Here is a 25,310-nt window from a genome sequence, read left to right as displayed (position 1 = left end):
GAATTCCACGTGTTCAGGGAGGAATGAAACTTCATTTCACATGACGGCGAGAAAATAAAAATATAATGAAATACAAAAGAAATAGTGAGTCAGTGATGTCATCAGTTCCTCATTTGCACACTGACCGAGATGTGCATAAAACTGTTTTGTAAAATGAAGCGAAACTTTAAAATGCCATAACTTTCTTATTTTACATCCGATTTTTGATGAAATTTCATTATTATGCTTGTTGAATTTTTCTCTTTTTAATTCAAATCAAGTTTTTGTTGGGATGGACTTGTCCTTTAACAAGCCTATGTGGCATCCCTGTTAACCTTGTAATCCTCTCATTTCTGCATCTATAGACAAGTAATAAATGGGGATTTGAAATGCTGCTTGGAGATCAGGCATGTGGCAAAGCTTGTATGAAGCTGGTGACACTAAAGCTGCTTATTAGGAGCAGTGTTTTACCAAAGAGATAACCAGTTTCTGTCCTTGATCATGTGTCATGCTAAAACCCATTTGAGATTGCATAATTCGCTATAACACGTATGTTTTCCATATATGTGGGCTCAGTATCTAATGGGAATAATGTATTACATTTGTATCACAATATTATTGAATACCTAGGTGCCAGGAAAAAAAAAATATTTTGGGAGCTACAACTTGCTACGTAAATCTGCTACATGGGATAAGTTTTAACATTGCAATTAATGGTGATTTTCCAGGGCTCCTTTTTTAATGTCCTGGGGTCCGTTGCAGAAAGAGTTGCGTTTAAACGCAAGTTAAAAAATAAATCGCAAGTCCCAAATGCGCGCTGTTGATTGGTCGAAAATCAAGTTGCGCATGACTTTTAGAGTTGCGTTTGATTGCAACTCCTTCTGCAACGGGCCCCTGGTCTCTTTTGAACATTCGGGGGGGGGGGGGGGTTGAAATCGCCCCAAGCTCCCCTTTCTTAGCCTGCGGGCACAGACCCTTTGGTTTTTGCAATTCACATATTGCATAATGAAGGGTCTGAAGTAGTGAGACTAGATTCACTATGGACTGGCTGGTTCTACCAAGGTATTTGACCCTGTTATAGACCTGTTATTCAAGTGTTGAATTCGAGTCTGTGCAGGCAGACAGAGGTGCACTCACAGACATACTCGGTGTTTAGCAGCAACACGTGTACGAATAAAATCTGTAGGATGCAAAGTATAGTTAACAATTCAATAAAAAGTACAGTAATTTGGATTTGGTATACGAGTCTAGACATGGTTCTGATCAGGATATTCAATTAAAGTTTGGAATGACTTATTAAGAACAATGCAGGTTTTGAAGTTTTTATTCCTTACCTGTACATGTCCACTTGGATTAAGGATTTACATGGACAGCAAATGTGATCAGTGTTAAAACATGTAAAGAATATATTACTTATAATCCTTTTAGAGAGTGTAATGTACTACCTCCATTCAAAATTTCATTTGTAATGAAATATCCTTGATGTCATGAAAGGATGACAAACTAAATGAAGGATTTTAGATCACATGATTCCAAGAAATCTACTCTTAAATGTTTTCATTCCTATTTAAACATGCCGTTTTATCAGACTTCTATCATTACTAGACATCAGATTTTTATTAAAAAAAAAAAAACAGTGCTACTTTATATAATTTTCCTCAAAATATTGTATGTTACTTTTGCACTGAAATGTTTTTTACATTTAAATCATTTTTATAGTAATAGAACCATGTGATATGTGCATTTAAATGCCATCATATGTACATGTAAATGAAAATTTAAGCCATGAATGATGAAGAGTCCTGTTTACCTGTTCATGTAAACATTTGGGAGGAGTTTCACAAATTCACATAATGAAAAACAATTTAAAAACTTCTTTTTACCAACATAATGTATGATGATGCAGTATTGTGCTTTGGAAGTTTGCAGCACTAAATAGATGATGGTTTGAAAATTTAAGATACATGTAATTATCAAAATTCTTTTGAAAAAAATAGGAAGATTTGTGCATTTCTTCCACTTTTTGAGGGGGGAATGGAAGACAAATAAAATGTACTTTTTATATTTTGTTGTTGGGACATTAAATGTGAATGTAATTGTAAGTTTCTCATATGCAGATAATGGAAGAGGACATACACAATGGTAAGGGTTATAAAAGCAGGAAAAGGAGCATTCATATATTTTTTAAGGTTGTGATACATGTATATTTTAGAAGCGATGTGCAATTGTGAAATGTAACACCACTTAGATTAATGTAAGAATCGTTTATGCAGAGATTATTTGGAGGAAAACTTAATCTTTCAAATTGATCTATGTTTGAAAGTACTAGGCGAAGATTTTCTTTGTAGTTAAAATCTATTGTATTTTCTCGTATGAGGCAATAAATGGGAGGAATAAATTGAATTTATTGAAACATGTTTATGTAAATTGTGTAATCCATCATAATGATTTTCAGTTGAGACTAAAATGTTTTCCTCGTGTATGCAAGCTATGGTCAAGGACGTCATCAAACTGATGGTACAGTTTACAATAAATGCCGCCTTTTCTACATTATTTCTGAAATAGTCCAAATAGGACGGCAAGGATGATATGAACAAGGGGAATGGGTAGGGGGTCTAACACAATAGGTAAATATTTGGATTAAAATTACACTACAGGGCACAGATTAACCCCTAACTAGGCCGGGGGGGGGGGGGGCTCACCCCCTCCCCTTCCATGGTAGTTCACGAAATTATGCTCGTGACAAGAAAAACCTCTTGCCACAAACATAAAGTCATGTCAATAACATTGAAGGGATGATCCGGGCTGAAAGTATTTAAAGCTTAACAAATAGAGTAGTATTCACTGAGTAAAATGCCGAAAATTTCATCAAATTCGGATAACAAATGACAAAGTTATTGAATTTTAAAGTTTGGCAATATTTTGTTTAAACAGTCGTCATGAATATTCATTAGGTGGGCTGATGATGTCACATCTCCGCTCGTTCTTTCGTATTTTATTACAGTATATGAAATTAGGTTTATTCATTTTTTTTCTCCGAGAACTATATTGGATTGGCAACTGATTTAGTGCATTAGATTTTTATTGCTGCAACTTATTTCATTATAAGGGAGACATAATATTCACACAAGTATGAAATAATGTCAAAAATATGATTTTATGTAATAACGTAAGAAAACAGAAAGTGGAGATATGACATCGGCCCACTTAATGAATATTCATGACGACTGTTTTCACAAAATATAATTTTATTATTTGTTATCCGATTTTTAAGGAAATTTTCAGCATTTTGCTCAGTGAATTCTACTCTACGTATTTAGATATAAATATTTTCAGCCCGGAGCATCCCTTTAAAAACTCAATCGCACATGTACGTACATGGCTGTGTGGTATTTGTGTGAATGTTTGGATTTCAATTTCCAGCTCCAGTTAAATTCTAGTGAGTGACGCATGATGAATCCTGTAAAATTTCCAGTTTTAGAAGAAATTATATCTCAACAGTATACCTGTATTTTCTTTCATCTGTATTGTGTGATTCACATTGTCTTGTCCTACACTGGGGTTCTTCATACCGAGTAAGTCAGCTAGAGAAAATCTTTCAACCTCGAAATCGCAAATTAGTATAAAAAGGAAAGAAAAAACGACATAAACATAGGACAGCACCGGGCCGGGGGATATTGTGCAATGAATTTACTGCAATCATGGAGGTCAACTATGGAAAGCCAGCAACGTCAACATTTAAAATACTTGTTTTTTCAAAATATTTTCTGATAATTTGGATAAAAATGCCACATTAATCATCACGGTTGATTCAGTGTTTGTCTACACATGACATCGTGCAAACTTCAGGTGGGAAAAATTGTGACATTGATGTATTTCCATATAGATTGTAATTGAGGTTGACCAGATCAACGCAACTCTGTGTAAAATAGACGTTACCCTGGACTCATGGATTCATTGCAATTTGTTTCCGAATTATTCGGGGGGGGGGGGGGCGGGGTCGAATATATTGCTGTGACCAAGTTATTTCCAAACACCCCCTGTACAAGTTTTTCGCAGGCTCTCTTTACACATTTTTTGCACCTAAACAAGTTGTCGCCAGAATATGACCCCGGGAAAAAGCTTTGGAAAAAAAACCTGAATTCAAAACCACCGTTTCTAGAAAATCTTAACCTTCACAAGTAAACTGAAAAGTACCCCTTTAAACGTGTTTTTTTTTAGGGAGGGGGTGCACGCATGTGTACAGCAAGTTATTTGGATCTCATTTTCGCGGGGGACATTTTTTACGATCATTCGGCCATATAAATGACAGTGGATGACAGCCCAGGGGCCAAGATGGGGTTATGTTACGTAAAGCCAGTCCCGTCACAACAATAGCACAACCCGATCCACACATGAAGCTCTTTGGACCATGTGTTGGGATGAAGCCTGCACGTGAATACCACGAGGAGTTAACAATATAGACTAGTCTCAGTAAACAGAACCCTTTTGTTTGTTATTTAATTTTTCTTACTCTATTATCTAGTATTATACTTCGCTCTATTGGGTATTAATACAAGCGGCCTCTTTATATTGAAGTTTTGTCATTTAAGATTAAACTGAGAGTTATAATGAATAGATTAATTGAAATTGAATCATACCTTTGGAAATTAAGGTTAGTTACTTGGTTTTCAATATTGTAATCGGGTTAGCCTTACCGGGAAGGCGGGGGTAAGCCATTCCCCCCCTTTTTTTTCATGTTAGAACTTACATGATTCATAATCTTGTATAAATAAGTACCTTGTCATAATTTTTTTTGAATAAACCTAAGTTCATATGATTAAATACAAAAGAACAAGTGTGGATATGACATCATAAACCCACCTAATGAGACGTGCTTTGAACTGTTTCACCGGAATAATGCAAATCTTTAAATTGTGATAACTTCATTATTTGTTATTCGATTTTGATCAAATTTTCAGCATTTTGCTCTGTGAATTTTACTCTATTTATTGAGATATATAAATACCTCAAGCCTGGACTATCCCTTTTAAGGTCAAGTCCACCTCAGAAAAATGTTGATTTGAATCAATAGAGAAAAATCAGACAAGCACAATGCTGAAAATTTCATCAAAATTGGATGTAAAATAAGAAAGTTATGACATTTCAAAGTTTCGCTTATTTTCAACAAAATAGTTATATGAACGAGCCAGTTACATCCAAATGAGAGAGTCGATGATGTCACTCACTATTTCTTTTGTTTTTTATTGTTGGAATTATACAATATTTCAATTTTTACGAATTTGACGATTAGGACCTCCTTGCCTGAAGTGCAAAATGTTACAATAATGGAATTCCACGTGTTCAGGGAGGAATGAATCTTCATTTCTCATGACGACGAGAAAATAAAAAAATTCATATTTCTTATAATAAAATACAAAAGAAATAGTGAGTGATGTCATCAGTTCCTCATTTGCATACTGACCGAGATGTGCATATAACTGATTTGTAAAATGAAGCGAAGCTTTAAAATGCCATAACTTTCTTATTTTACATCAGACTTTGATGAAATTTTCAGTGTTATGCTTGTTGAATTTTTCTCATTTTATTCAAATCAAGTTTTTGTTGGGATGGGCTTGTCCTTTAAGAGGCGACCCACACTTTCAATAAGGGGTCTGTAATCGTGAACTAACAACCGTACGCCTAGCATGATGGCACACCGCTCATCTCAAGACTCGGATGAAGAGACCATAATTCGTGTTTCAAAATACAGCAGGAAAGCAAACCAATCGAAGCGCTGCTGGTATGCAAAAAGGTAGGAACACATTTTAAAATTTGTGTTATAGTAGCAATTCTAACCACAGCTCGTTAATCTAATTAGCAGTTTTTGATTTCTTAATTATAATGTGTTTTTTTTTCTTCATTTATTTCATTCGTTTGCTTTTCTTCTGTAGAACATATACCGTACCACGACTCCAATCTGTAACGTTAGACATCTGTTATTCATAATAATTCATATTACTGTGAACATAATATGATAAAACTTTAAAATTAATGTTAAGTCCTATACGGTATGGAATAGACAAAGTGTATTGAATCTACATTATTATCAGGACTGCCAACTCACTATTGAAACTTGCTCATTTTGATCCTTTCTCACTCTACTCTAAAATTTTGTTTCATTTGTTTATATTTCTTAATGATCTCACTCATTTCGACCCCTAAATTTATCACTGGTCTGTGAGGGACTGGAGTCTATTCAATGTCGCCGCGGTACTTATGATATATACAGTGCGTATAAAAAAGTTTACACTTAGAAAAACTTCTGTAAAATTATACATTTGTAAAATCCTGAAGATTTTTCCACATTTAATGGTACATGCAGATTAAGCAAATGACGATATACGGTACGGTACTGTCGAAAAATATTTCCGCTTGAGTGATCGACCACCCATTTTTAAAAAATTAGTGAAAAATGATTTGCGCAGAACTTTGAAATCATAATCATGAAGAACACGTGCAATTCAGCTAGTAAAATTGATTTGAAGATATCTTTTACCTTTTAAAAATTGTTTCCTTGCCCAAAACACTTCGAAGAGTGAATTGCGTCCCACCCCACTCCCCCAAACACCGAGGCCATCGTGACGATATTGCTTTGCACTGAGCTGTGATCTACATGAAATGGCTTGTGCTTGATTTTCAGTTTGTTAATCATTGTCAAGTTTGGAACAATGGTGGAGAAACAAGTATTAAATGAAAAATCGACTGTAAACCCACTTTTAATGATAAAAACTTAGTGAAAATGCTGGCGATGTCTGATAAAAACTTTTGGTCAGATCAGTTATGTCCTCAGATCCAGCTGGCACAAAAAGGGTTAAGGTTGTGCTTACTAAGTGTTGAACCTTAAATTTGGGTGACAAAATTGTTAAAAAATGCTTGAATGTATCCCTTTATTTCAATTGACTAAAAGTGCAGGGGAAATGTATGAAAAATGTTTCGCAGTGTAAGATTGATTTCGCCTTTTCCCTTTGACACAGCGTGAAAATGAGCATTTCTGCGCGAACAGATTTCTGCGAGCTTTACAAAAATGGACAGTGCTCACTCAAGTGTAAGATTATGTCAAAACTTTTGCTTTCATCAGATAGATGAGACCCAAACCCAAGATGTGAACAATTATGTTGTACATTTTTTAATTCCCAGGACTTTTTCAAAGTGTAAACTTTTTTTTTGATACGCGTGTATAGTGAAACTATTTTTTGAGCACCGCGCAGTAGATAGCTTACAGGCCTAGACCGCATGGCAAAGTTACATGTGCTTTGTTAATGCAAGAAAGGTTACGGTATATAAAACATGAATATTTTAATGATGAAATAAGATGATACTGGAATTATAATTATCTAGAAATGACTATATTGCTCGTATAATCTGCGGTATACCATGGATAGTTGAAACATAATAAATTTCCTGGTAGTAAAATTATGACGTGTTGATGATATACTTCATGCATCTCAGCATGCTCAGTCGAGGTTTCACGCACCGCAAAGCGTCAATTTGTTTGACTTTGTCGGTCTGTCACTGTCTTGCTTTTCATCATATTTGCCTATAGTCAATATTCCTCTCTTTTCTTTTTGTCTTATAAGTTAATTAAAAATACCATCAAGTTTGCAATGTAAAAACGCTGTTTATATATAGGCACTTTTTTTAGAAGTAAATACTTATGGCGCCAAATGTCATTTTTGAATTTCGATAGCGTCATCTTTATTGGATTTTTGGTTGTTTTATATTATTTCTTCTGCTCCTGTTCAAACAAAACTTCAAAAATGAAACATACAAAAGTAACAATTTCAGACGAAAATACAAATAACCAAAGTGATATTTGAACATTCTGTTAATTTTTACACATGTCACCATTTTCAGGCGCGGATCCAGGATTTCGTAGGGAGGGGGGGGGGGGGCCCAAATTCGACCTGATTTTGGCGCCCCTGTGTACTTTTCGGAAAAATGGCGGCCCCTCCCTCCCCAGGCAATCATAAGTGCCTTAAATGCATGTTAAATTATATTATTTCATAGGCACATGAATCAGGGGCGGATCCAGCTTTCGCCAATAAAGGGGCCCAAATTTTTTTTTTTCAGCCATATTTTCCCCGATCGGCCGCTCGAAGATTTTTTTTGGGTTTGTTTCTTTGAAGGGGGTAGTCTTACAAGTCACATCTTAGCTTTATTCTTTAAATCAACATAAATGTATAATATCATAATCCTTATTTTATAATGCCTGTGCGAAGCGCGAGCAATTTTTTTTAAATTGCATGAATTTTTTTCCTAAAATTTGAACTTTCTGAAAAAAAGATGTGCCTGCAATAATTACTGCGAACGCGAAGCGCGAGTAGAAATTTGTGATAAACGTTTTGAACTGATCGGAAAGGTAGGCCTACCAGTCCTGTTAAAGACTGCATATAGTTAGCCACGAAAACGTGATATATTTCAACAATCAAATAATGCGATGGCGAAACGCGAGCTGAAAATTTTTGACATTTCTACATAAAAAATGTTAATTTTTTTTTGTAATCATGAACAGGATAGCTATACAGTATTACTTAACAATTGATGCGAGAGCTAAGTCCGGGCGGAAAAATTCTAGATTTGCGAGAATTCTAGAATGCGAGCGCAAAGCGCGAGCAGAAAATGTTTGTATACGTTTTGAACTGATCGAAAGGTGCCTTTTAAGGACTGCTTGCATTTAGCCATGAAGACATTACATATTTCATCAATCAAATAATGCGAGCGCGAAGCGCGAGCTGAAAATTTTTGACATTTCTACATAAAGAATGGAAAACTTTAATACAATATACTTATTACAGAAAAAAGCAATTCGAATCTGTACTGATTCCCAATATTTATCACACACAAATCCATTATCCCATAAACTAAAGACTCTAACAGTATTTGACATAATACACTTCAAAGTTTACTACTTATGTTTAAGTACGTAAATAACATGCTCCCACCTTCATTCCACAACTTTTATACTCTTAATACATCTATTCATTCATACCCTACCCGTTACTCTTCAAATTTCCATTTAATCAACCCCAAACTGCTTATTGCGCAGAGATCCATCAGACACCATGGTCCAGATTTGTGGAACTCTCTACCAGCAGAGTCTGTAAAACAATCTTCGTCTCTTCACTCATTTAAGGCTAACGTTAAATCTATGTTATTATCAGAATTTTTGAAGTAAAATTTCTGTGTCGTATCCTTTTTATCGTGAATTTATTCCTCCTTCGATTTAGTCATCACCAATATCTTCATCATGACCACCATCATCTCCATGGCCTTCATCATCATCATCATCATCAACAACAACAACAACATCATCATATCACCGTCACCCTCAGCTTTATCATCTTCATCTTCACACTATGATATTGCATGAATTCATGTTTCGTATTTGAAAATATATGCCCATTCTGCTTTATAAATGTATTAATTCAATTAGTATAAGTTTGGGATTGTCATTTTTTCAAGAAATCTGCTTATGATGACAAACCTTCTCCTGCAAATTGTGAATATCATATAGTTAATAATTTTGTCTGGAATTATTTTTTTAGTACTCTTTATTTATGATTCATGCCAAAAATGCTAATATTATGTTTATTATGTTATGAAAAATGTATTATACGAATGTTATGGATGCAGAAGAAAACAATAAATCAAATCAAATCAATTGATGCGAGCGCGAAGTGCGAGCGGAAAAATTCTAGATTTGTTTCCTAAATCATGAAAAAGATGAATAAAATGGAATCTTCCTATATTAATAATGCGAGCGCAAAGTGCGAGCGTAAAAAAAAATCGTGATTTCGACGTTGTACGGGATACTCTATTCATGTTTAAATCATGAAAGGGATGAGAAAGGGGATCTTCCTACATTAATAATTCGAGCACAAAGGGCGAGCGGAATTTTTTTATATTGTGATCTGAAACTGGATAAGTGAATGAAAATGCACGCGCGTGTTTCAGATTTAGACCTATAATCTAGGCATTCTACATAATCTTTTATCATGAAAATAAAAGCGAGCGCGAAGCGCGAGCTTAAAATATTTGATATTCCGATCTGATATTTCAAACACTTTATAGGAAACTTGTAAGGTGGATATAAATCGCACTTGATAAAGTTATTACTTTAATTTTGAGACATAGGACCTTGCCATCCTTATAGGACATGTTATCATATGAATATGATGACTATATATCTTCCTATTCATCTTGCTAAGCGCGAGATTAAAAAAGGGACAATTTAATTATTAAATTGATATCTTATTATACATGCATAATGAGGGCGCGGAATCTGATGATATTATGGCCTGAACACTGTACATTCAAGCACCTTTTTATTATGAATAGGATGCATCATTAATTAGTTGATATATTTTTAACCATTAATGCGAGCGCAAATCGCAAGCCGAAATTTTTGATAAACTGTCATGAAAAGGGGATTTTAGGTAGTTTGTTATACAATCAATATTGAGACATACATAACCCGCCAATCAAAAATGCAAGCATAGCGGCGCTAGCTGATGCGTTTTGATAATCAGACCTGAAAAGGGATATTTTGAAAACTTTATGGAATACATGAAAATAATAGGTACCTGATAAATCAAATTCGCGAACGCACAGCGCAATTGGAAAATGTTAATATTCAGACCATAAAACTGACATTTTTACAGAGCACGTTTTAAAATTCAATATGTAAATCACAAAAATTAATGAAAGTTCGATTTCCAAGGAGAAATATGTTTTGTATACTGACTTCCAAACTTGATATTTAAGCTCCACGTTGAACAAGATATGTGGATCATTTAACAGGCAATGCGAGCGCGAAGCGCGAGCGAAAATTTTATATAGTGACATGAAATATTTTTTCCAAGCCTTCCTCTCATCTTATTTTATTCATTCGTCTTCCTCCTTTTTTTCTCTCTCTTTTCTTTTCCTTCCTTTTTCTTTCCTTCCCCTTTTTTTTGCTCTACCAATAGGGGGGCGCGGGCGCCTCGGGCCCCCACCTGGATCCGCCTATGCATGAAGAAGAGGCAAATGAATAATGGATTTATAATGATGTGTTCATGAATAAATGTAATATCACTTATAAAAATAATCAATGCGAGCGGGAAACTCGAGCGATTTGTATTTTAACCATTTGATGCTTTCAATTTCGTTAAATTTCTCATCAGAGTAGGCCCTGCTAGAATTATGTGAGCGGGAGCCAGGCGCGGATCCAGGATTTCTTAGGGGGCCCTAATTTCAAGTCAAGTAATAATCGTGCCGAAATATTGACTCCCATTGCCGAATGGGTAATGTCTAGTTCAGTTAATTCTCACAGAAACCTCTCTTGCATTGTAGGCATTCTTCGTTCCTGTGGGTACTCCCATTTTTTTCTCCTTTTTGTTTCAGGGTTGAAAAATCTTAGGGGGATGACACCCCTGTATCGCCACGTATGAAAACTGGTTGTGCAATAACTAAATTGCATATTCTGCATGAAAGAAAATTAATATTTTATTTTGGGTAAGATATTCTTCAAAAGATATAAATTAACATGCTTTTTATTATATAGTTGAGGTAGACTCCGTAGTCAGCACTCAGCATTTACTAATTGGGAGTGCACTGCCTACTTAGATCTGTGTTTGGATTTATTATACATTATTCGCTTGAAATCCATTCAAAACAGTGAGTTGTCTTGTCAATCCTAATCAACAAACATTGGCTCTTCCGCTCTTGCAAAAATCATATAAAGTATCAAAAGGTTATGTATCTTATAATCTTGCTCAAATTTTATATACTCCAAATAGATTTTCAAAAGAAACAGAATGCGTGTAAACGGTGTATATAAATAGAAAATAAGATACTAAAGATAAATATACTGTAAAAATATTCTTTATTATCAGTGTCTTTATAAATATGAAAACAATGCTCTTAAGTTCGCATCATTTTGGACGATAAGTTCTAATCTCTCTCTTTCATACGATACTAGCGAAACATGAATTCCAAGGTCCCATGTATCTTGTATACATCAACTAGTTCAAGATGTAACAATAAATGTAAATGATAGCAATGCAGTTTAGGCCTGAGTAAATACACAACAAAAAAAGTAAGTCCCCCTAAATCAAATTGCTGTAACTTTTGAACAGAATTATTTTGAGATATGATATTTCGTAGGTGGTTTTCTACACTCATTAAGCAACTCCTGGTGAAAAATGAGATTGATCGGTTGTGTCATGCATGAGTGATTAAAGATTGAATTGAAAATGACTATTTTTGAAAGTCACAAGAATCGATTTTCAGATTGTGCATATGCAAAGTTGGGCAAAAAATGTTTTTACGTGAATTTCATGGTGTTATGCTGTTTTACTATCCATTTAGCCACTCCACACACAATTTTGATATTGTATGTTCATGGTTGAGTGAGCACAGTGTATTGCAGGGGCCGCGGGGGGTGCTGGGGGCTTCAGCCCCTCACTTTTTTTCCAAAAGCTTGTACACAAATGTAAAAATGATCATACGATTGTGATTTTCTGGATGGTCAGCCCCCTTCCCACTTTCAAAACCGTTCCGCGGCCCCTGTATTGTGACGTATCATCATAGGGGTTTATGGTAGTATCCTCTAAAACTTGTTAGATCATGTTAAAATTTGGAAATGTTGATGTCTTCCCCGATTATAGGCCCCTCCCCCATTTCGAAATTCTGGATCCACCACTGACAGACTGATTTGTCCATAAACATGATAAATTAAACTGATCATGAGAAATTGTTAGGGAAGTATGCATTTATGCAGTATAAAGAGTATTCATACCTAAGTTTTCGAATGTGCTCGCTCAACCATGAAAATATTTAAAGTTCGGAACGTGTGTAGTGATAGAAATGATGGATGATAAAAACAACAGCAATTAAAGTCACATTTGAAACCGAATTTGCCCCCAATATTCACTTTATTACCCTTTAAAATGAGTCTTTGGCATTGAAAATACAAATTTTCCCACTTTGATGCGTGCTCGCTCATCCATGAATATACAAATCGATTTCATTTTTGCACAGAAAGATTGCCCATAGGTTGATAAACATTACTGCCAAGTGACATTGCTAAAGACAGCCGTGAAAAAAGTTCCACCATATTGAATAAGGGCTTACTTATTCTTAAATATATGCACCTTTAATGTACACAAGTCTATGAGAGAGGAAGTCAAAATTTTAACAAATATGAAATGAGGGTTTGTGTCATGGACGGTTTTTGTTACTTCTGCCAACAAATATTTCATGAAACTTCGCACATGGCTTCAAGGTAACACTATCTAAAAGCCGCGCACACCAAAAGAATCATTCGATACGGCACAGAGTGGGGCTAAGGCCTAGAACTTTCTTCTCATTTGCATAATTTTCGAATAGTGTGTGCTCACTGATGCATTAAACATCGGGATTTTCATAAGAATCAAATCAAATGAACTATGCAAGGAGGTTTGTGAAAGATATACATAGTTACAAATTGCATTTTTCTAATAACGTAAAAACGAGCTGATCACATTCCACATGTTCATTCAAGCGTGAATGTGTAATTAAACGCCTTTGAATCATTGAAGCATGTTAATTGGTCATGAACATAACGAAAAAGTTGAGAAAAGATAATTTTCAGTTACCAAAATGAAACAATACATGCCTATGATATTTATAAAATCGTATTTTTGTTTTCAATAAATATTCATTGAACCGTGAAACGATGGTTATTGTTGAAGATGCTCTCCCCCAAAATAACTGTCATCATATTCTATCATTTTTATTGATAGAAATGTGTACAAAATTCAATTATAGTAATTTTGGACTTGTGTTTATTCAACCATAAAATTTAGTCAAAAAAGTTGTATCATCTTTTAGAAAGTACCTTTTACAAGCCTTCTGACCATTTTTCATGATGAGAATGTGGAATTAGCTCCAATAAAATGGAATCAAAGTAATGATATTTGGCTTGTGACTTTTGAAAAGTGACATTTTTGCCTTCTGACGGTGCTCACTAAAGCATGACGTAAAATACGTCCATAACATTTACTCAGAGGAAAGCTTATAAAATTACTTACACGCTCATGTAAAAATATATTAAAAACTCGCATTGGTTCGGAAATTATTGATGTTTGTTTAAGGGGGACTTACTTTTTTGTTGTGTATAGTTTCAGTGGAATTCGTTAAAAAATAATAAAACGTGATTTCCCACTGTAGGTTGGAAACGAAAAGGTGTCGTATCATGAACTGTATATAGCTGTCTTTTACGCATTACTACATGAAACAACAATATAGGAACGATAAAAACCATACAGTTATTTCAGTTATTTGAGTATTTGACGATTCGTCAAAAAATAAAACACGCATCCGAAACTTTCACCTTTACAATGAATGTTTCATTTATTCTTTTACATATTGCACACCAAGAAATAAAGGTTCAAAATTGAACCCCGAAAGGTTGATGCAAAATCAGCACCCTATGGGTTAAAAATTTGAACCCCTGATTTGGGGTTCCAAAATTGAACCCTGCGGTTGGGGTTCATTTTTGCACCCTGCGGGTTCAAAACTGCACCCCTAAATTTCAAATTGAAACCCTAGGGGTGCAGTTTTGAACCCGCAGGGTGCAAAAATGAACCCCAACCGCAGGGTTCAATTTTTGAACCCCAAATCAGGGGTTCAATTTTTGAACCCATAGGGTGCTGATTTTGCATCAGCCTTTTGGGGTTCAATTCTAAACCTTTATTTCTTATTGTGTGCAAGTAAACTTCAAAATTTCTGTAAATAATATCTATCAATATATCCATCAGTGTTGTAGACAAGGCTAAAACCTCCAAGGCCAAGGCTTTAATACCCAAGACCAAGGCTTCAATCCCCAAGGCCAAGGCCAAGGCATGGAACCCCAAGCATAGGCGGCGGAAGCGGGGGGGACAGGGGGACGTGTCCCCCCCTAAATTTGAGGAGGGGGGGACGGTCCCCCCTAAATTTGTTGTTGATGACCTTTTTTTTTTTTTTTTTTTTTTTTTTTGCTTGTCAATTTATTTTCCTACGTTACCCCTAAAATTTTGGGGTTAAGAACCTTTTTTTTTTTTTGCCTTGTCAAAAAATTTTTGGTTGTCCCCTCCTAAAATTTTTGGCTTCCGCCGCCAATGACCCCAAGGCCTAAAAACCTCAAGGCCAAGGCATTTAAAAACTTTCAATATATGGAACAATGAGCCAACAACAAGGCGGCAGTTCAAATATCAGTACGGCGCGGCGCCCCTACATGTAAGTCGATCATCAATGTGCCCCCCCCCCGTTCGAACATTAATTCGGCACCCAGTTCGAACATCATTTTGACATCCCTTCGAACTCAATTTACCTTCCCTAGTTCGAATATCATTTCGCCCCCTTAGCTCGAGTATCAATTTTGCGCCCCCCCCCTAGTTTGAACATCAATTCGGCGCCCCCTAGTTTGAGTATCAATTTGGCGCCCCCACTTCGAACATCATTTCAGCGCCCCCCTAGTTCGAACATCGATTCGGCCCCCCTCCCCAGTTCGAGTATTATTTTTGCGCCCCCAGTTCGAACATTATTTTAACATCCCTTCGAACTTTATTTCGGCGCCCTCCTAGTTCGAATATCAATTCGGCGCCCCTACATGTAGGTCGATCATCACTTCGCCCCCCCCGTTCGAACATCAATTTGGCCGCATCCATTCGAACATCATTTTGGCGCTCTCCTAGTTCGAATATCGATTCGGCGCCCCTACATGTAGGTCCAACATCAATTTGGCGCCCTAAGTTCGAATACCATTTCGCCACCCCCCCCCCAGCTCGAGTATCAATTTGGCGCCCCCTACATCAACTTGGCGCCCCTACGTCGAACATCAATTCGGCCCCCTCCCTAGTTCGAGTATCAATTTGGCGTCCCCACTTCGAACATCATTTCGGCGCCCTCCTAGTTCGAATATCAATTCGGCGCCCCTAAATATAGGTCGATCATCAATTCGGCCCCCCCCCCGTTCGAACATAAATTAGGCCCCCAGTTCGAACATCATTTTGGCATCCCTTCGAACTCAATTTGCCTTCCCTAGTTCGAATATCATTCCCCCCCCTAGCTCGAGTATCAATTTTGCGCCCCCCTAGTTCGAACATCAATTCGGCGACCCCCTAGTTTGAGTATCAATTGGCGCTCCCCTAGCTCGAACATCGATTCGGCCCCCTCCCCAGTTCGAGTATTAATTCTGCGCCCCCAGTTCGAACATTATTTTAACATCCCTTCGAACTTTATTTCGGCGCCATCCTAGTTTGAATATCAAGTCGGCGCCCCTACATGTAGGTCTAATATCAATTTGGCGCCCCTAGTTCGAATATAAATTCGGCGCCCCTACATGTAGGTCGATCATCACTTCGGGCCCCCCCCCGTTCGAACATCAATTTGGCCCCCAGTTCGAACATCATTTTGGCATCCCTTCGAACATCATTTTGGCGCCCTTCTAGTTCAAATATCAATTCGGCGCCCCTAAATTAGGACGATCATCAATTCGCCCCCCCCCCCGTTCGAACATAAATTAGGCCCTCAGTTCGAACATCATTTTGGCATCCCTTCGAACTCAATTTGCCTTCCCTAGTTCGAATATCATTCCCCCTAGCTCGAGTATCAATTTTGCGCCCCCCTAGTTCGAACATCAATTCGGCGACCCCCTAGTTTGAGTATCAATTGGCGCTCCCCTAGCTCGAACATCGATTCGGCCCCCTCCCCAGTTCGAGTATTAATTTTGCGCCCCCAGTTCGAACATTATTTTAACATCCCTTCGAACTTTATTTCGGCGCCATCCTAGTTCGAATATCAAGTCGGCGCCCCTACATGTAGGTCTAATATCAATTTGGCGCCCCTAGTTCGAATATCAATTCGGCGCCCCTACATGTAGGTCGATCATCACTTCGGCCCCCCCCCCCCCGTTCGAACATCAATTTGGCCCCCAGTTCGAACATCATTTTGGCATCCCTTCGAACATCACTTTGGCGCCCTTCTAGTTCGAATATCGATTCGGCGCCCCTACATGTAGGTCCAACATCAATTTGGCGCCCCTAGTTCGAATACCATTTCGCCACCCCCCCCCCCTAGCTCGAGTATCAATCTGGCGCCCCTAGTTCCAACATCAATTTGGCGCCCCTACGTCGAACATCAATACGCCCCCCCCCCCCGTTCAAACATCAATTCTGCCCCCAGTTCGAACAGCATTTTGACATTTCGTCGAACATTATTTCAGCGCCCTTTTGGTTCGAACATCATTTTCTTTCCCCGTCTTCCTCTCCCCTTTTCTTCTCTTCTTTCCCCCTTTCTCTCTTTCTTTTTTCATCCCTCTTTTCTTCCCTCTTCTTCCCTCTTTCTTCTTTTTTCTCCTTTTTCCCTCTTCCTCTCTCTTCCCCCCCCCCTCTTCCTCTTTTTTTCTCCCCCTCCCCTCCCTTTTCTTCTCTTTCTTTCCCTTTTCTTCTCTTCCTTTCCCCTTTTCTTCTCTTCCTTTCCCCCTTTTTCCCCTTCTCTCTCTTTTTCCTCTTTTTTCTTCCCTCTTCCTCTCTTTCCTTTTTTCTCCTTTTCCTTTTCCCCTCTTCCTCTCTCTTTCCCCCTCTTCCTCTTTTTTCTTCTCCCTCCCCTTCCCTTTTTCTTCTCTTCCTTCCCCCTCTTCCTCTTTTTTCTCTTTCTTTCCCCTCTTCTTCTCCTTTTTTCTTTCCCTTCTTCTTTTCCCTCTCTTTTTTCTTCTCTTCTTTCCTCCCTCTCCCTTTCTTTTCTTCTCTTCCTCCTTTTCTTTCCTCTTTTTCCTCTCTCTCTTTTTTTTCTCCTTTTCCTTTCCCTCTCTTTTTCCTTCTCTTTCTTTCCCTTTTTCTCTCCTTCCCTTCCTTCCCCCTCTTTCCTTTTTCTTCTTTTCTTCCCCCTTTCCTCTCTCTTTTTTCCCTCTTCCTCCTTCCCCTCTTCCTCGCTCTTTTCCCCTCTCCTCTCTCTCCTTTCCTCTTTTCTTTCCCCCCTTTTCCTCTCTTTTTTTTCTTCCGTTCTTCCTTTCTTCTTTTCTTTCCCCTCTTCCCCTCTTTTTCTCTTTCTTTCCTTCTCTCTTTTTTTAGCCGAAGAGGGGGGGGGGGGGGCCGAGGCCCCCTCGGCCCCCCCATGGATCCGCGCCTGGGCCTACATTTATTTTGCATTTGATCATAAATTATGATTGCCTATTTTGTAGGATATTGTGATTCAATTAAAATTTTCCTTGTCAAATCTATACAAAATTGTATAGTTGATAAAATGAAACTCAACTGTTTTGTGGAAAATAATTGAAACTTTGAAAATTAACTTTCTTATTTCACATTTTGAAGAAATTTTCAGCATCAAACTTCTTAGAATCTTCCCTTTTTGAGTTTGGGGAGAATCTCCAATCGTTAGTTGTTATTTTAGCCCATACGGCGCTAAAACTAAAACCGAAATTCCCTGTATCAGATCATCAACCCCGACCAAGCTGGCTGACGCTGCAGTGATTTGCGGATCCGGCATGAATATGTTTCAGAGTTTATTACTGAATTGGTGTTTTGATATTGGTTTATCAATAAAAGTATCTGTATTACAGAACAAAATGTGTGATTGTCGACATTTTCTCCCTTTTCAGTATTCTTTGGAAGTGAATCATGGAAAATTCTGAACAGTATACGGTGTGTCTTGATGAAGATAAAATAAAATTAACAGCACAAGAAGACGATGTATCAACGACAGTCCTCTTCTCTGCCTCTGGTGAGATGGAGGAGAAGATGATAAATGAAAGATGTTCCATCTATGAAAAGGTACGGCAGTCATTGCCTCTATTGGTTGATTATAATTTCTAACCGAATTCAGTCAAACACAGTTATCCCTGCTGGAAAGAACACAGTGTCCCACAGTGTGTTCACATAGTCGACTCTGTGAAGATGTGATTCACAATGTTAAAACGCTCCAATTTAACAGTGTGAAGATGATTTCACATTGTGGACACCTCCACTGTGTGGTTTACCACAGAGTGTTCACTTAGTGATGTTTGATTTCACAGTGCGAATTTACTTGTTCACAATGTGAAGATGTGATTCACAATGTTAAAACGCTCCAATTTAACAGTGTGAAGATGATTTCACACCGTGTTTCACACTGTGTTCTTTCATATGCGTATGCATTTTGTTTATGTTCGATTCTCAATCTATACCCTTCCACATATTTTGTTTATCAAAGAATATTTGTGAGTGAGCGAAGTGAGCAGGGACAAAAATCTATACTCCTGATCCTTTAATGATGAATTTGATCGAATATTAATATATTACAAATGATAAATTATACACAATATGCCTACCATATCTTATTTATTTATTTATTTTTGTTTGGGGGGGGGGTGGATGATACAGCATCCCCACCTTGGAAACTTTGCAGGGCGGTGCATCCCCACTGAATACAAAAATATAACCATCGATGTTTATGATATATTCTTGTGGATCATGAGTTATGATCACGATGATGAAGTTCGTTCGTATAGATCGAAACCTTATACTAGAAAATTTAAAATGTTGATCCATGCATTCACCCTTTAATTTTGACTAATAGATTCAAATTCTCCAGGCACACGCGATCAAATATATTGAACAAATAAGATGTTACCTGTTGTTTAAATGTCCATAATTCATAGTTCTTGCTTCTGATTCGTCTGTTTCCAGATGGAGCGCTCTTTCTTCGGTGAGAAACTCGTATATGTTCTCTCAGTGACAAGTGTTCTCGTATTAACCTGTTCGCTGACTGCTTTCCAGTGGAATATCCCCTACATCTATCTGATCCTCCTCACAGTCACAATGCCTATGAGAGTCTATAGATATTGGCAAATGAAACAGCAGTTCTTTCTCCTGGATTGGTGCTATGTGTCCAATTTTCTTCTCCTGATATATATCATGTACGTTAACGTTATTCAGTTGGTTTTTAGAAGTGATTTGCAAACAGGTCATTTACAAAACTAAAACTTACATGCGTACAGGGAATGTGAAAGTAATTAAAATTATTTTTTTTCTTCTTCAATTCCTTGAACAGTTATCGATTGGAGAATTTAGGTTTCTTTAAGAAAGAACATGAACCACTGGCATGTATTTTCAATGCTTTATTCTTGAATAAGTTAACGTTACAATACAATATGAATCCCTTTACAGTAGGCATACGTTCGTCCAATGACAATATTCAAATTTGTATACATTTAATATTAGAATTCTTGCAATGTGCTGGATGTAGGTCTGACCATTTTACCGATTCATTTAAGTCTTCGTACATTGACCATTTCTAGGTTGATAACCTTCCAAGTTGGAAAGAAATTCTGACCCAAAATAATGTGCAAAGCGTTAAGTATATCTTATTTGAGATTCTTTAGGTCGAATAGTTGTCCCGGGAGATTTGACCCGGGCAGATCTACTTACGTTTGTAAATGTTAAAGAGAATTAAGCCTAATAGTGAAGCAAGCTAATGTTTTATTTCACTTTCACTTTCATACCCTCAACGACTGGACAACACACAGAGGTTTTCCAGAGAACGGTACCTTCTTCACCGTCGTCTTCGGGTTGTCCAACGGTCCTGTAGCCTGGGCCATCCTGACCTTCCGTAACTGCTTGGTACTGCACAGTGTGGAACGCATGACCAACCTCATCATCCATATCTTACCCATGCTTGTCACATACTCTATCAAATGGTATCCGGTCCAAACGGGGAGTTTATGGGTTAGGAGTTTCTCTCAGACGCCGATGATACTGACCACTGAGGAACTACGATCCGAAGAGAGTCTTGTATGGTTAATGGTGCTACCCCTTGGAGTTTACATGACCCATTCGGTCAGTTTAACATGATAGTATTCGTAGAAGCTAATGTGTGACACGTCATTTGCTCCTGCGACAATATTTTTGTTCCATGCAGGTGTAAGATTTAGGGTTAGGGTTGCGTTAGGTTTAGGGTAGGATATTAAATCCAGGGTTGAAGTTGGTCATTCGATTATTTTGTAGAAGTTAGAGCGGAGCAATTGTCGCTGCAGTAAATGTCATGGAACCAGTTAATGATTATAAGAAGTGATTTTGTGATAACTGTATTACAGATGACTCTGAATACATTTTGATATCATTTATGATTTTATTTAACCAAGTTCCTGCTTCATCCAAATTCTATTTTGGCACATTTTGATTCAAATGTTTGGAAATACAAATGCATAAATTGTCGGCAAATCATGTGGCACTTTATCTCAATTGTCAATCAATTTACCCAACAACGCTAACGTCGACTAGGCTCATGTCAGGCATTCACTGCTTTCAGTAGAAATTGCTATGTTGCCATTCTTTGTTGACATTCTTGTGACAAATGTGCATTGATAGTTGTTTATTTATCTGTGATTACAGAACATGCCACATCGAGGGGCTAACAGGGGGATCACAGTATGGTTGTTTTATTTTAAATAAGTTTTTATCTTCTATTTCCAGATTTTGTACGTGGTTCTGATCACGGGAGTTGTAAAGTAAGTATGACGTTGTGCAGGGCGTGTGTATAGGGGGACGGGGGGGGGGGGGAGGAATGTTTATTTTATGTGCCAATATTTGTGTAGAAAAACAAATGCAAGCAAAATGAAAATGAAGGAGAGTGGGTTATCAGCATAAAGGTATTTATTTACCTTTCAGAAAGAATCTAATTAATAAATATTTTAATTAGATTACAAATAATCACAGATCCAGGGAAGGGGGGGGGGCTTATCCTTCTGTCCCTAGCCCATCATGCCCATGGATCTGAAACGTATACTGAGAGAGAACCCTATCATATATAGGTCCCCGCTTATACCTCAAACCATGGACCTACCAGCAAACCATCAGTCGATCGTGACTAGACGTACATGTATTTGTGTTTTATTATTTTTTAAAAACATTTTCCGTGGTTTGAACCGGGGTTTGAATGGGTTCAGAAGGTTTTTTGATAGTTATACTTTGGTAATTGTCGGCTGATTACATCTTCACGTGAATTACATTCTCATTGCAGAGTCCACCCCTCCAATGCATCATAAATCGCGTCTAAAAAGCCCACAATGTGATCTCAAAAAGTGCTTCATTTTGTTTTTACACGTATTTGCAGGCCTGCAGAAGAATACAGCAACATATACAGATACATGTCTGAGCCTCCGGGATCGTTGGCAAAAGTAACCAGTTGTGCAGGTGAAAGGTCAGTTGGAACACGTGTTTCACTCTTTAAAAACTGGTTTAATTTGTTCAGGAAACTTCTGGTGCCACCTGGGTAAAAAATATGGCTAGGAACAAGTCCCAGTGTGACTACTTCTATGTCACAACTGACCCCTTCTGTGTTACAGCGAACTTTAATCCGGATCATTTTGACCCGTAACGATGCTACCAGGACCCGGATTCGAGGTCGGCTCTTGTTCAGCTAGGGCATTTGCAAATATTTTGGAAGAGTTTACTTGAGCAATTTAGTTTGAGGCATAGCATTTCATTCTTCCTATATACTTCACTCTCATGTTGATGGTTTAAGTTAGGATCATTCACCAAAAGTTTTTATGAATTTCCCAATTAATGAATGGTTCAATAAATCGTTAATGTAAGTTATGGCAAAACCAGTTTTTCCGATTGTGTTTGTTTGTATGTCCAATTCATTGTCGTAATGATATTGTCACTTTCGTATCCTATCTTGTTATTTTCCCTAGATAATTATGAATTATTGCTTCTTTTATTTTCTTTGCTAATAGCTATAAAGTGCTTTACAATATCTTTATAGTATTATTATTATCAACAGTGAGTCCATTGTGATTATTGATTGCACCTCTTTATTTACATACCGCTCCATGCACCAAATGTTCCCAAAGAATGTTTATACACAATCAAATGTTGTTCATATTATTCGTCTGATTGAAATTACGGTTCATTTATTCATTATCCAGAGGACTTTTGGTCATGATTTTACTTCATTTGAATCGCAGACCTTCCGAGAGGTTTTTTTTTATCATGCTTCTTCTTGTGTCTTTTTTCTCTTTTCCAGATTTCGACCGGTAGTCTTTCTCAGTTTGAACGGTACCTACGCCGCCTTAACGTTAGTTGGGACGTGGTTATGGTTTCAGTTCCATGTCGCTCATATACTCTTTGTCTGTCTGATGGTGATGATAGCTACATACAATGGAGCCACGTTCTACCTGCATCCTTTCATGCAGAAAGGCTTAGCTGCTGACCCTTACAGAGTTTGCGGGCGAGAATACTTCTAGGTATCCAAGCTTTCTTTGACCTTGGAGCATGGAACTTTTGTCAGTGATTTTGCACAGAATAATTTGCCCTCTTAGCCAATCCAGACGCACAGATTTGCAGTAGCTCTCATCAAGGCATCGTTGGTGAAAATTACCGACCATTTGTTTTATGAAATGCTCACCAAAACTTGAAGTACACTCGATGACAAGTGTTCCTGCACTGGGAAAGTGCCCCAAGTTTCGCTGCAAACCCTCGGCAAATCGTGGGTTAAACAGATTTTCCGACTAATCCGTTTAAGTTGACAATTACGGTCGGGCTCCTGGACAAGTATCAGAAGCAAACAATTTTTAATGCTATGATTTCTTTATTCACAGCCATGTAGTCATGAAACTTATGACCAACTTTCTCAAAGTTCAAATAAAAAGCTTCAAATTCTACGATTTGTGACATATGTTAGCGCACTTGGCGATATAATATGATGTTGTTTCAAGCTGAAAGGAGAATGATAAGTTTGGCGCAAATATTCATTGCTGAATGATGCAAGTCTCGTCTCCGATTTCCTTACAAGGTACTTTATCGGGAGTCGGAACAGATACTTTTAAACGTTATATTATGGAGCTATTAGGCTCTACTAGATTTGTTTTCCAACACGTGATATATTTTACTCTTGCAGTGTAAGATTATGCATATTCACAGGGCGCTTTATAATTCTCACTTCTTACTCAATCGATGTATGAGAGTGCACCTTTTCGGAATGGATTATATTGTATTACATTGATTACAGGATGTACTTGTTCTTCCTCTCACAATTGGGTGAAAGCCAAAAGAAATGTTCAGAGCCCTTCGTAATCAACTAGTAATTTATTATGAATACTCTATCATTACACTTGATTAAACAAAGTCTATATTTTTAGAGTTAAAATGATTATTTTGTGTGTTTCATTTATTCTCACATATACGTACAGACGTGGGTGGTGAATCGGGGAGGGGGGGGGTATGAGGGGCGTGTTCTTCAGCAGCCATAATGGGAACTACAGAGGGAGCATGGTCTCACGAAAGCGCCTCGCATGCTGCATGACTCATTTGGACTAACTTACGTTGGGTCTCCTACAGCCATTGTTACAATAACTACGATAACTGCCTTTACAGGTTAAGGCGACTCGATGAAGGTCTTCTTCAAGAATGCAAGTCTGCCACCAACGTTCGTGACGGTATAACACTTGAAACGAGTCACAGCCACTGATCTCTACAGCCACTGATTAGGGGAGAGATCAGTGGTCACAGCCAAGTCGCGTTAGAGTGGAGCGAATATCTCCGGAGGAAATGTGGGACCAATACAGCTTGTATTCCGGTTTCAAATGACACCATTTTCATGACAATCCGTCTCCATGGCCTATAAAATGGCCTAAAATTACATCATAATTTTCTTGTGCGAGAAATTTGGTTATTGTGTGTAAGGAATTTGGGGGTTTCTTAATTATAGTCAATTACATAATCGAAAGAATTTTTGAATGCTGTTGGATTAAATTACCTCAGGCTTTAAAATGAGACCAAATTTAGTCTTAAACCTCCTGTATACCAAAGTTATTCACTGTTTAGATATGAAACGTGTCCATCCCATAAACATTTCATGCACCATTCCCCAGGGGCGGCGGCGATCCCGGGGGGGGGGGGGGCTCAGTGCACCCCCACTTTTTGAAGCACTATAAATCATAGTGCACTTTTTACGCAAGAAAAATGCGTACTGTACCTTTCATCGGAAGAGGACCTGTTTTTAGGTGTTACCAAGCTAAGTGCCCTTTCTTGTATAAGTGCCACCCCCCCAAAAAAAACAACCCACTCACGGACGTGTTACGTGCCCTTATCACCTGAGAAGGACCCGTTTTATGGTTTAGCAAGTGCCATATCTTGTATCAGTGCCAATTTTTAAAGAAAAAAATACCCTTGCGAACGTGCACTGTGCCCCTTTCATCGGGAGAGAACATGTTGTAGGTGATACCAAGTGCCCTTTCTTGTATCAGTGCCCCTTATTATCCAAGAAAAGTGCCCCTCACAAACGTGTTCTGTACCCCTTTACATGAG

At 37.7% G+C, this 25,310-nt stretch overlaps 1 protein-coding gene across 1 annotated transcript; it reads left to right on the top strand.

Annotated features, from left to right (window-relative positions):
• Positions 1-5,739: 5,739 nt before the first annotated feature.
• Positions 5,740-24,123, top strand: LOC121425651 (glycerophosphocholine acyltransferase 1-like). Its single transcript, XM_041621791.1, has 7 exons — positions 5,740-5,773; positions 18,623-18,794; positions 19,689-19,918; positions 20,528-20,837; positions 21,474-21,508; positions 22,114-22,200; positions 23,029-24,123. The coding sequence occupies exons 2-7, from the start codon at positions 18,642-18,644 to the stop codon at positions 23,246-23,248; spliced, it is 1,035 nt and encodes a 344-aa protein (XP_041477725.1). The 5' UTR covers positions 5,740-5,773; positions 18,623-18,641; the 3' UTR covers positions 23,249-24,123.
• The last annotated feature ends 1,187 nt before the right edge of the window (positions 24,124-25,310 follow it).

The sequence above is a fragment of the Lytechinus variegatus genome, chromosome 12 (assembly GCF_018143015.1).
Source record: "Lytechinus variegatus isolate NC3 chromosome 12, Lvar_3.0, whole genome shotgun sequence".
Taxonomy (NCBI): Eukaryota; Metazoa; Echinodermata; class Echinoidea; order Temnopleuroida; family Toxopneustidae; genus Lytechinus; species Lytechinus variegatus.
This window is presented reverse-complemented; position numbering and strand designations above follow the sequence as displayed.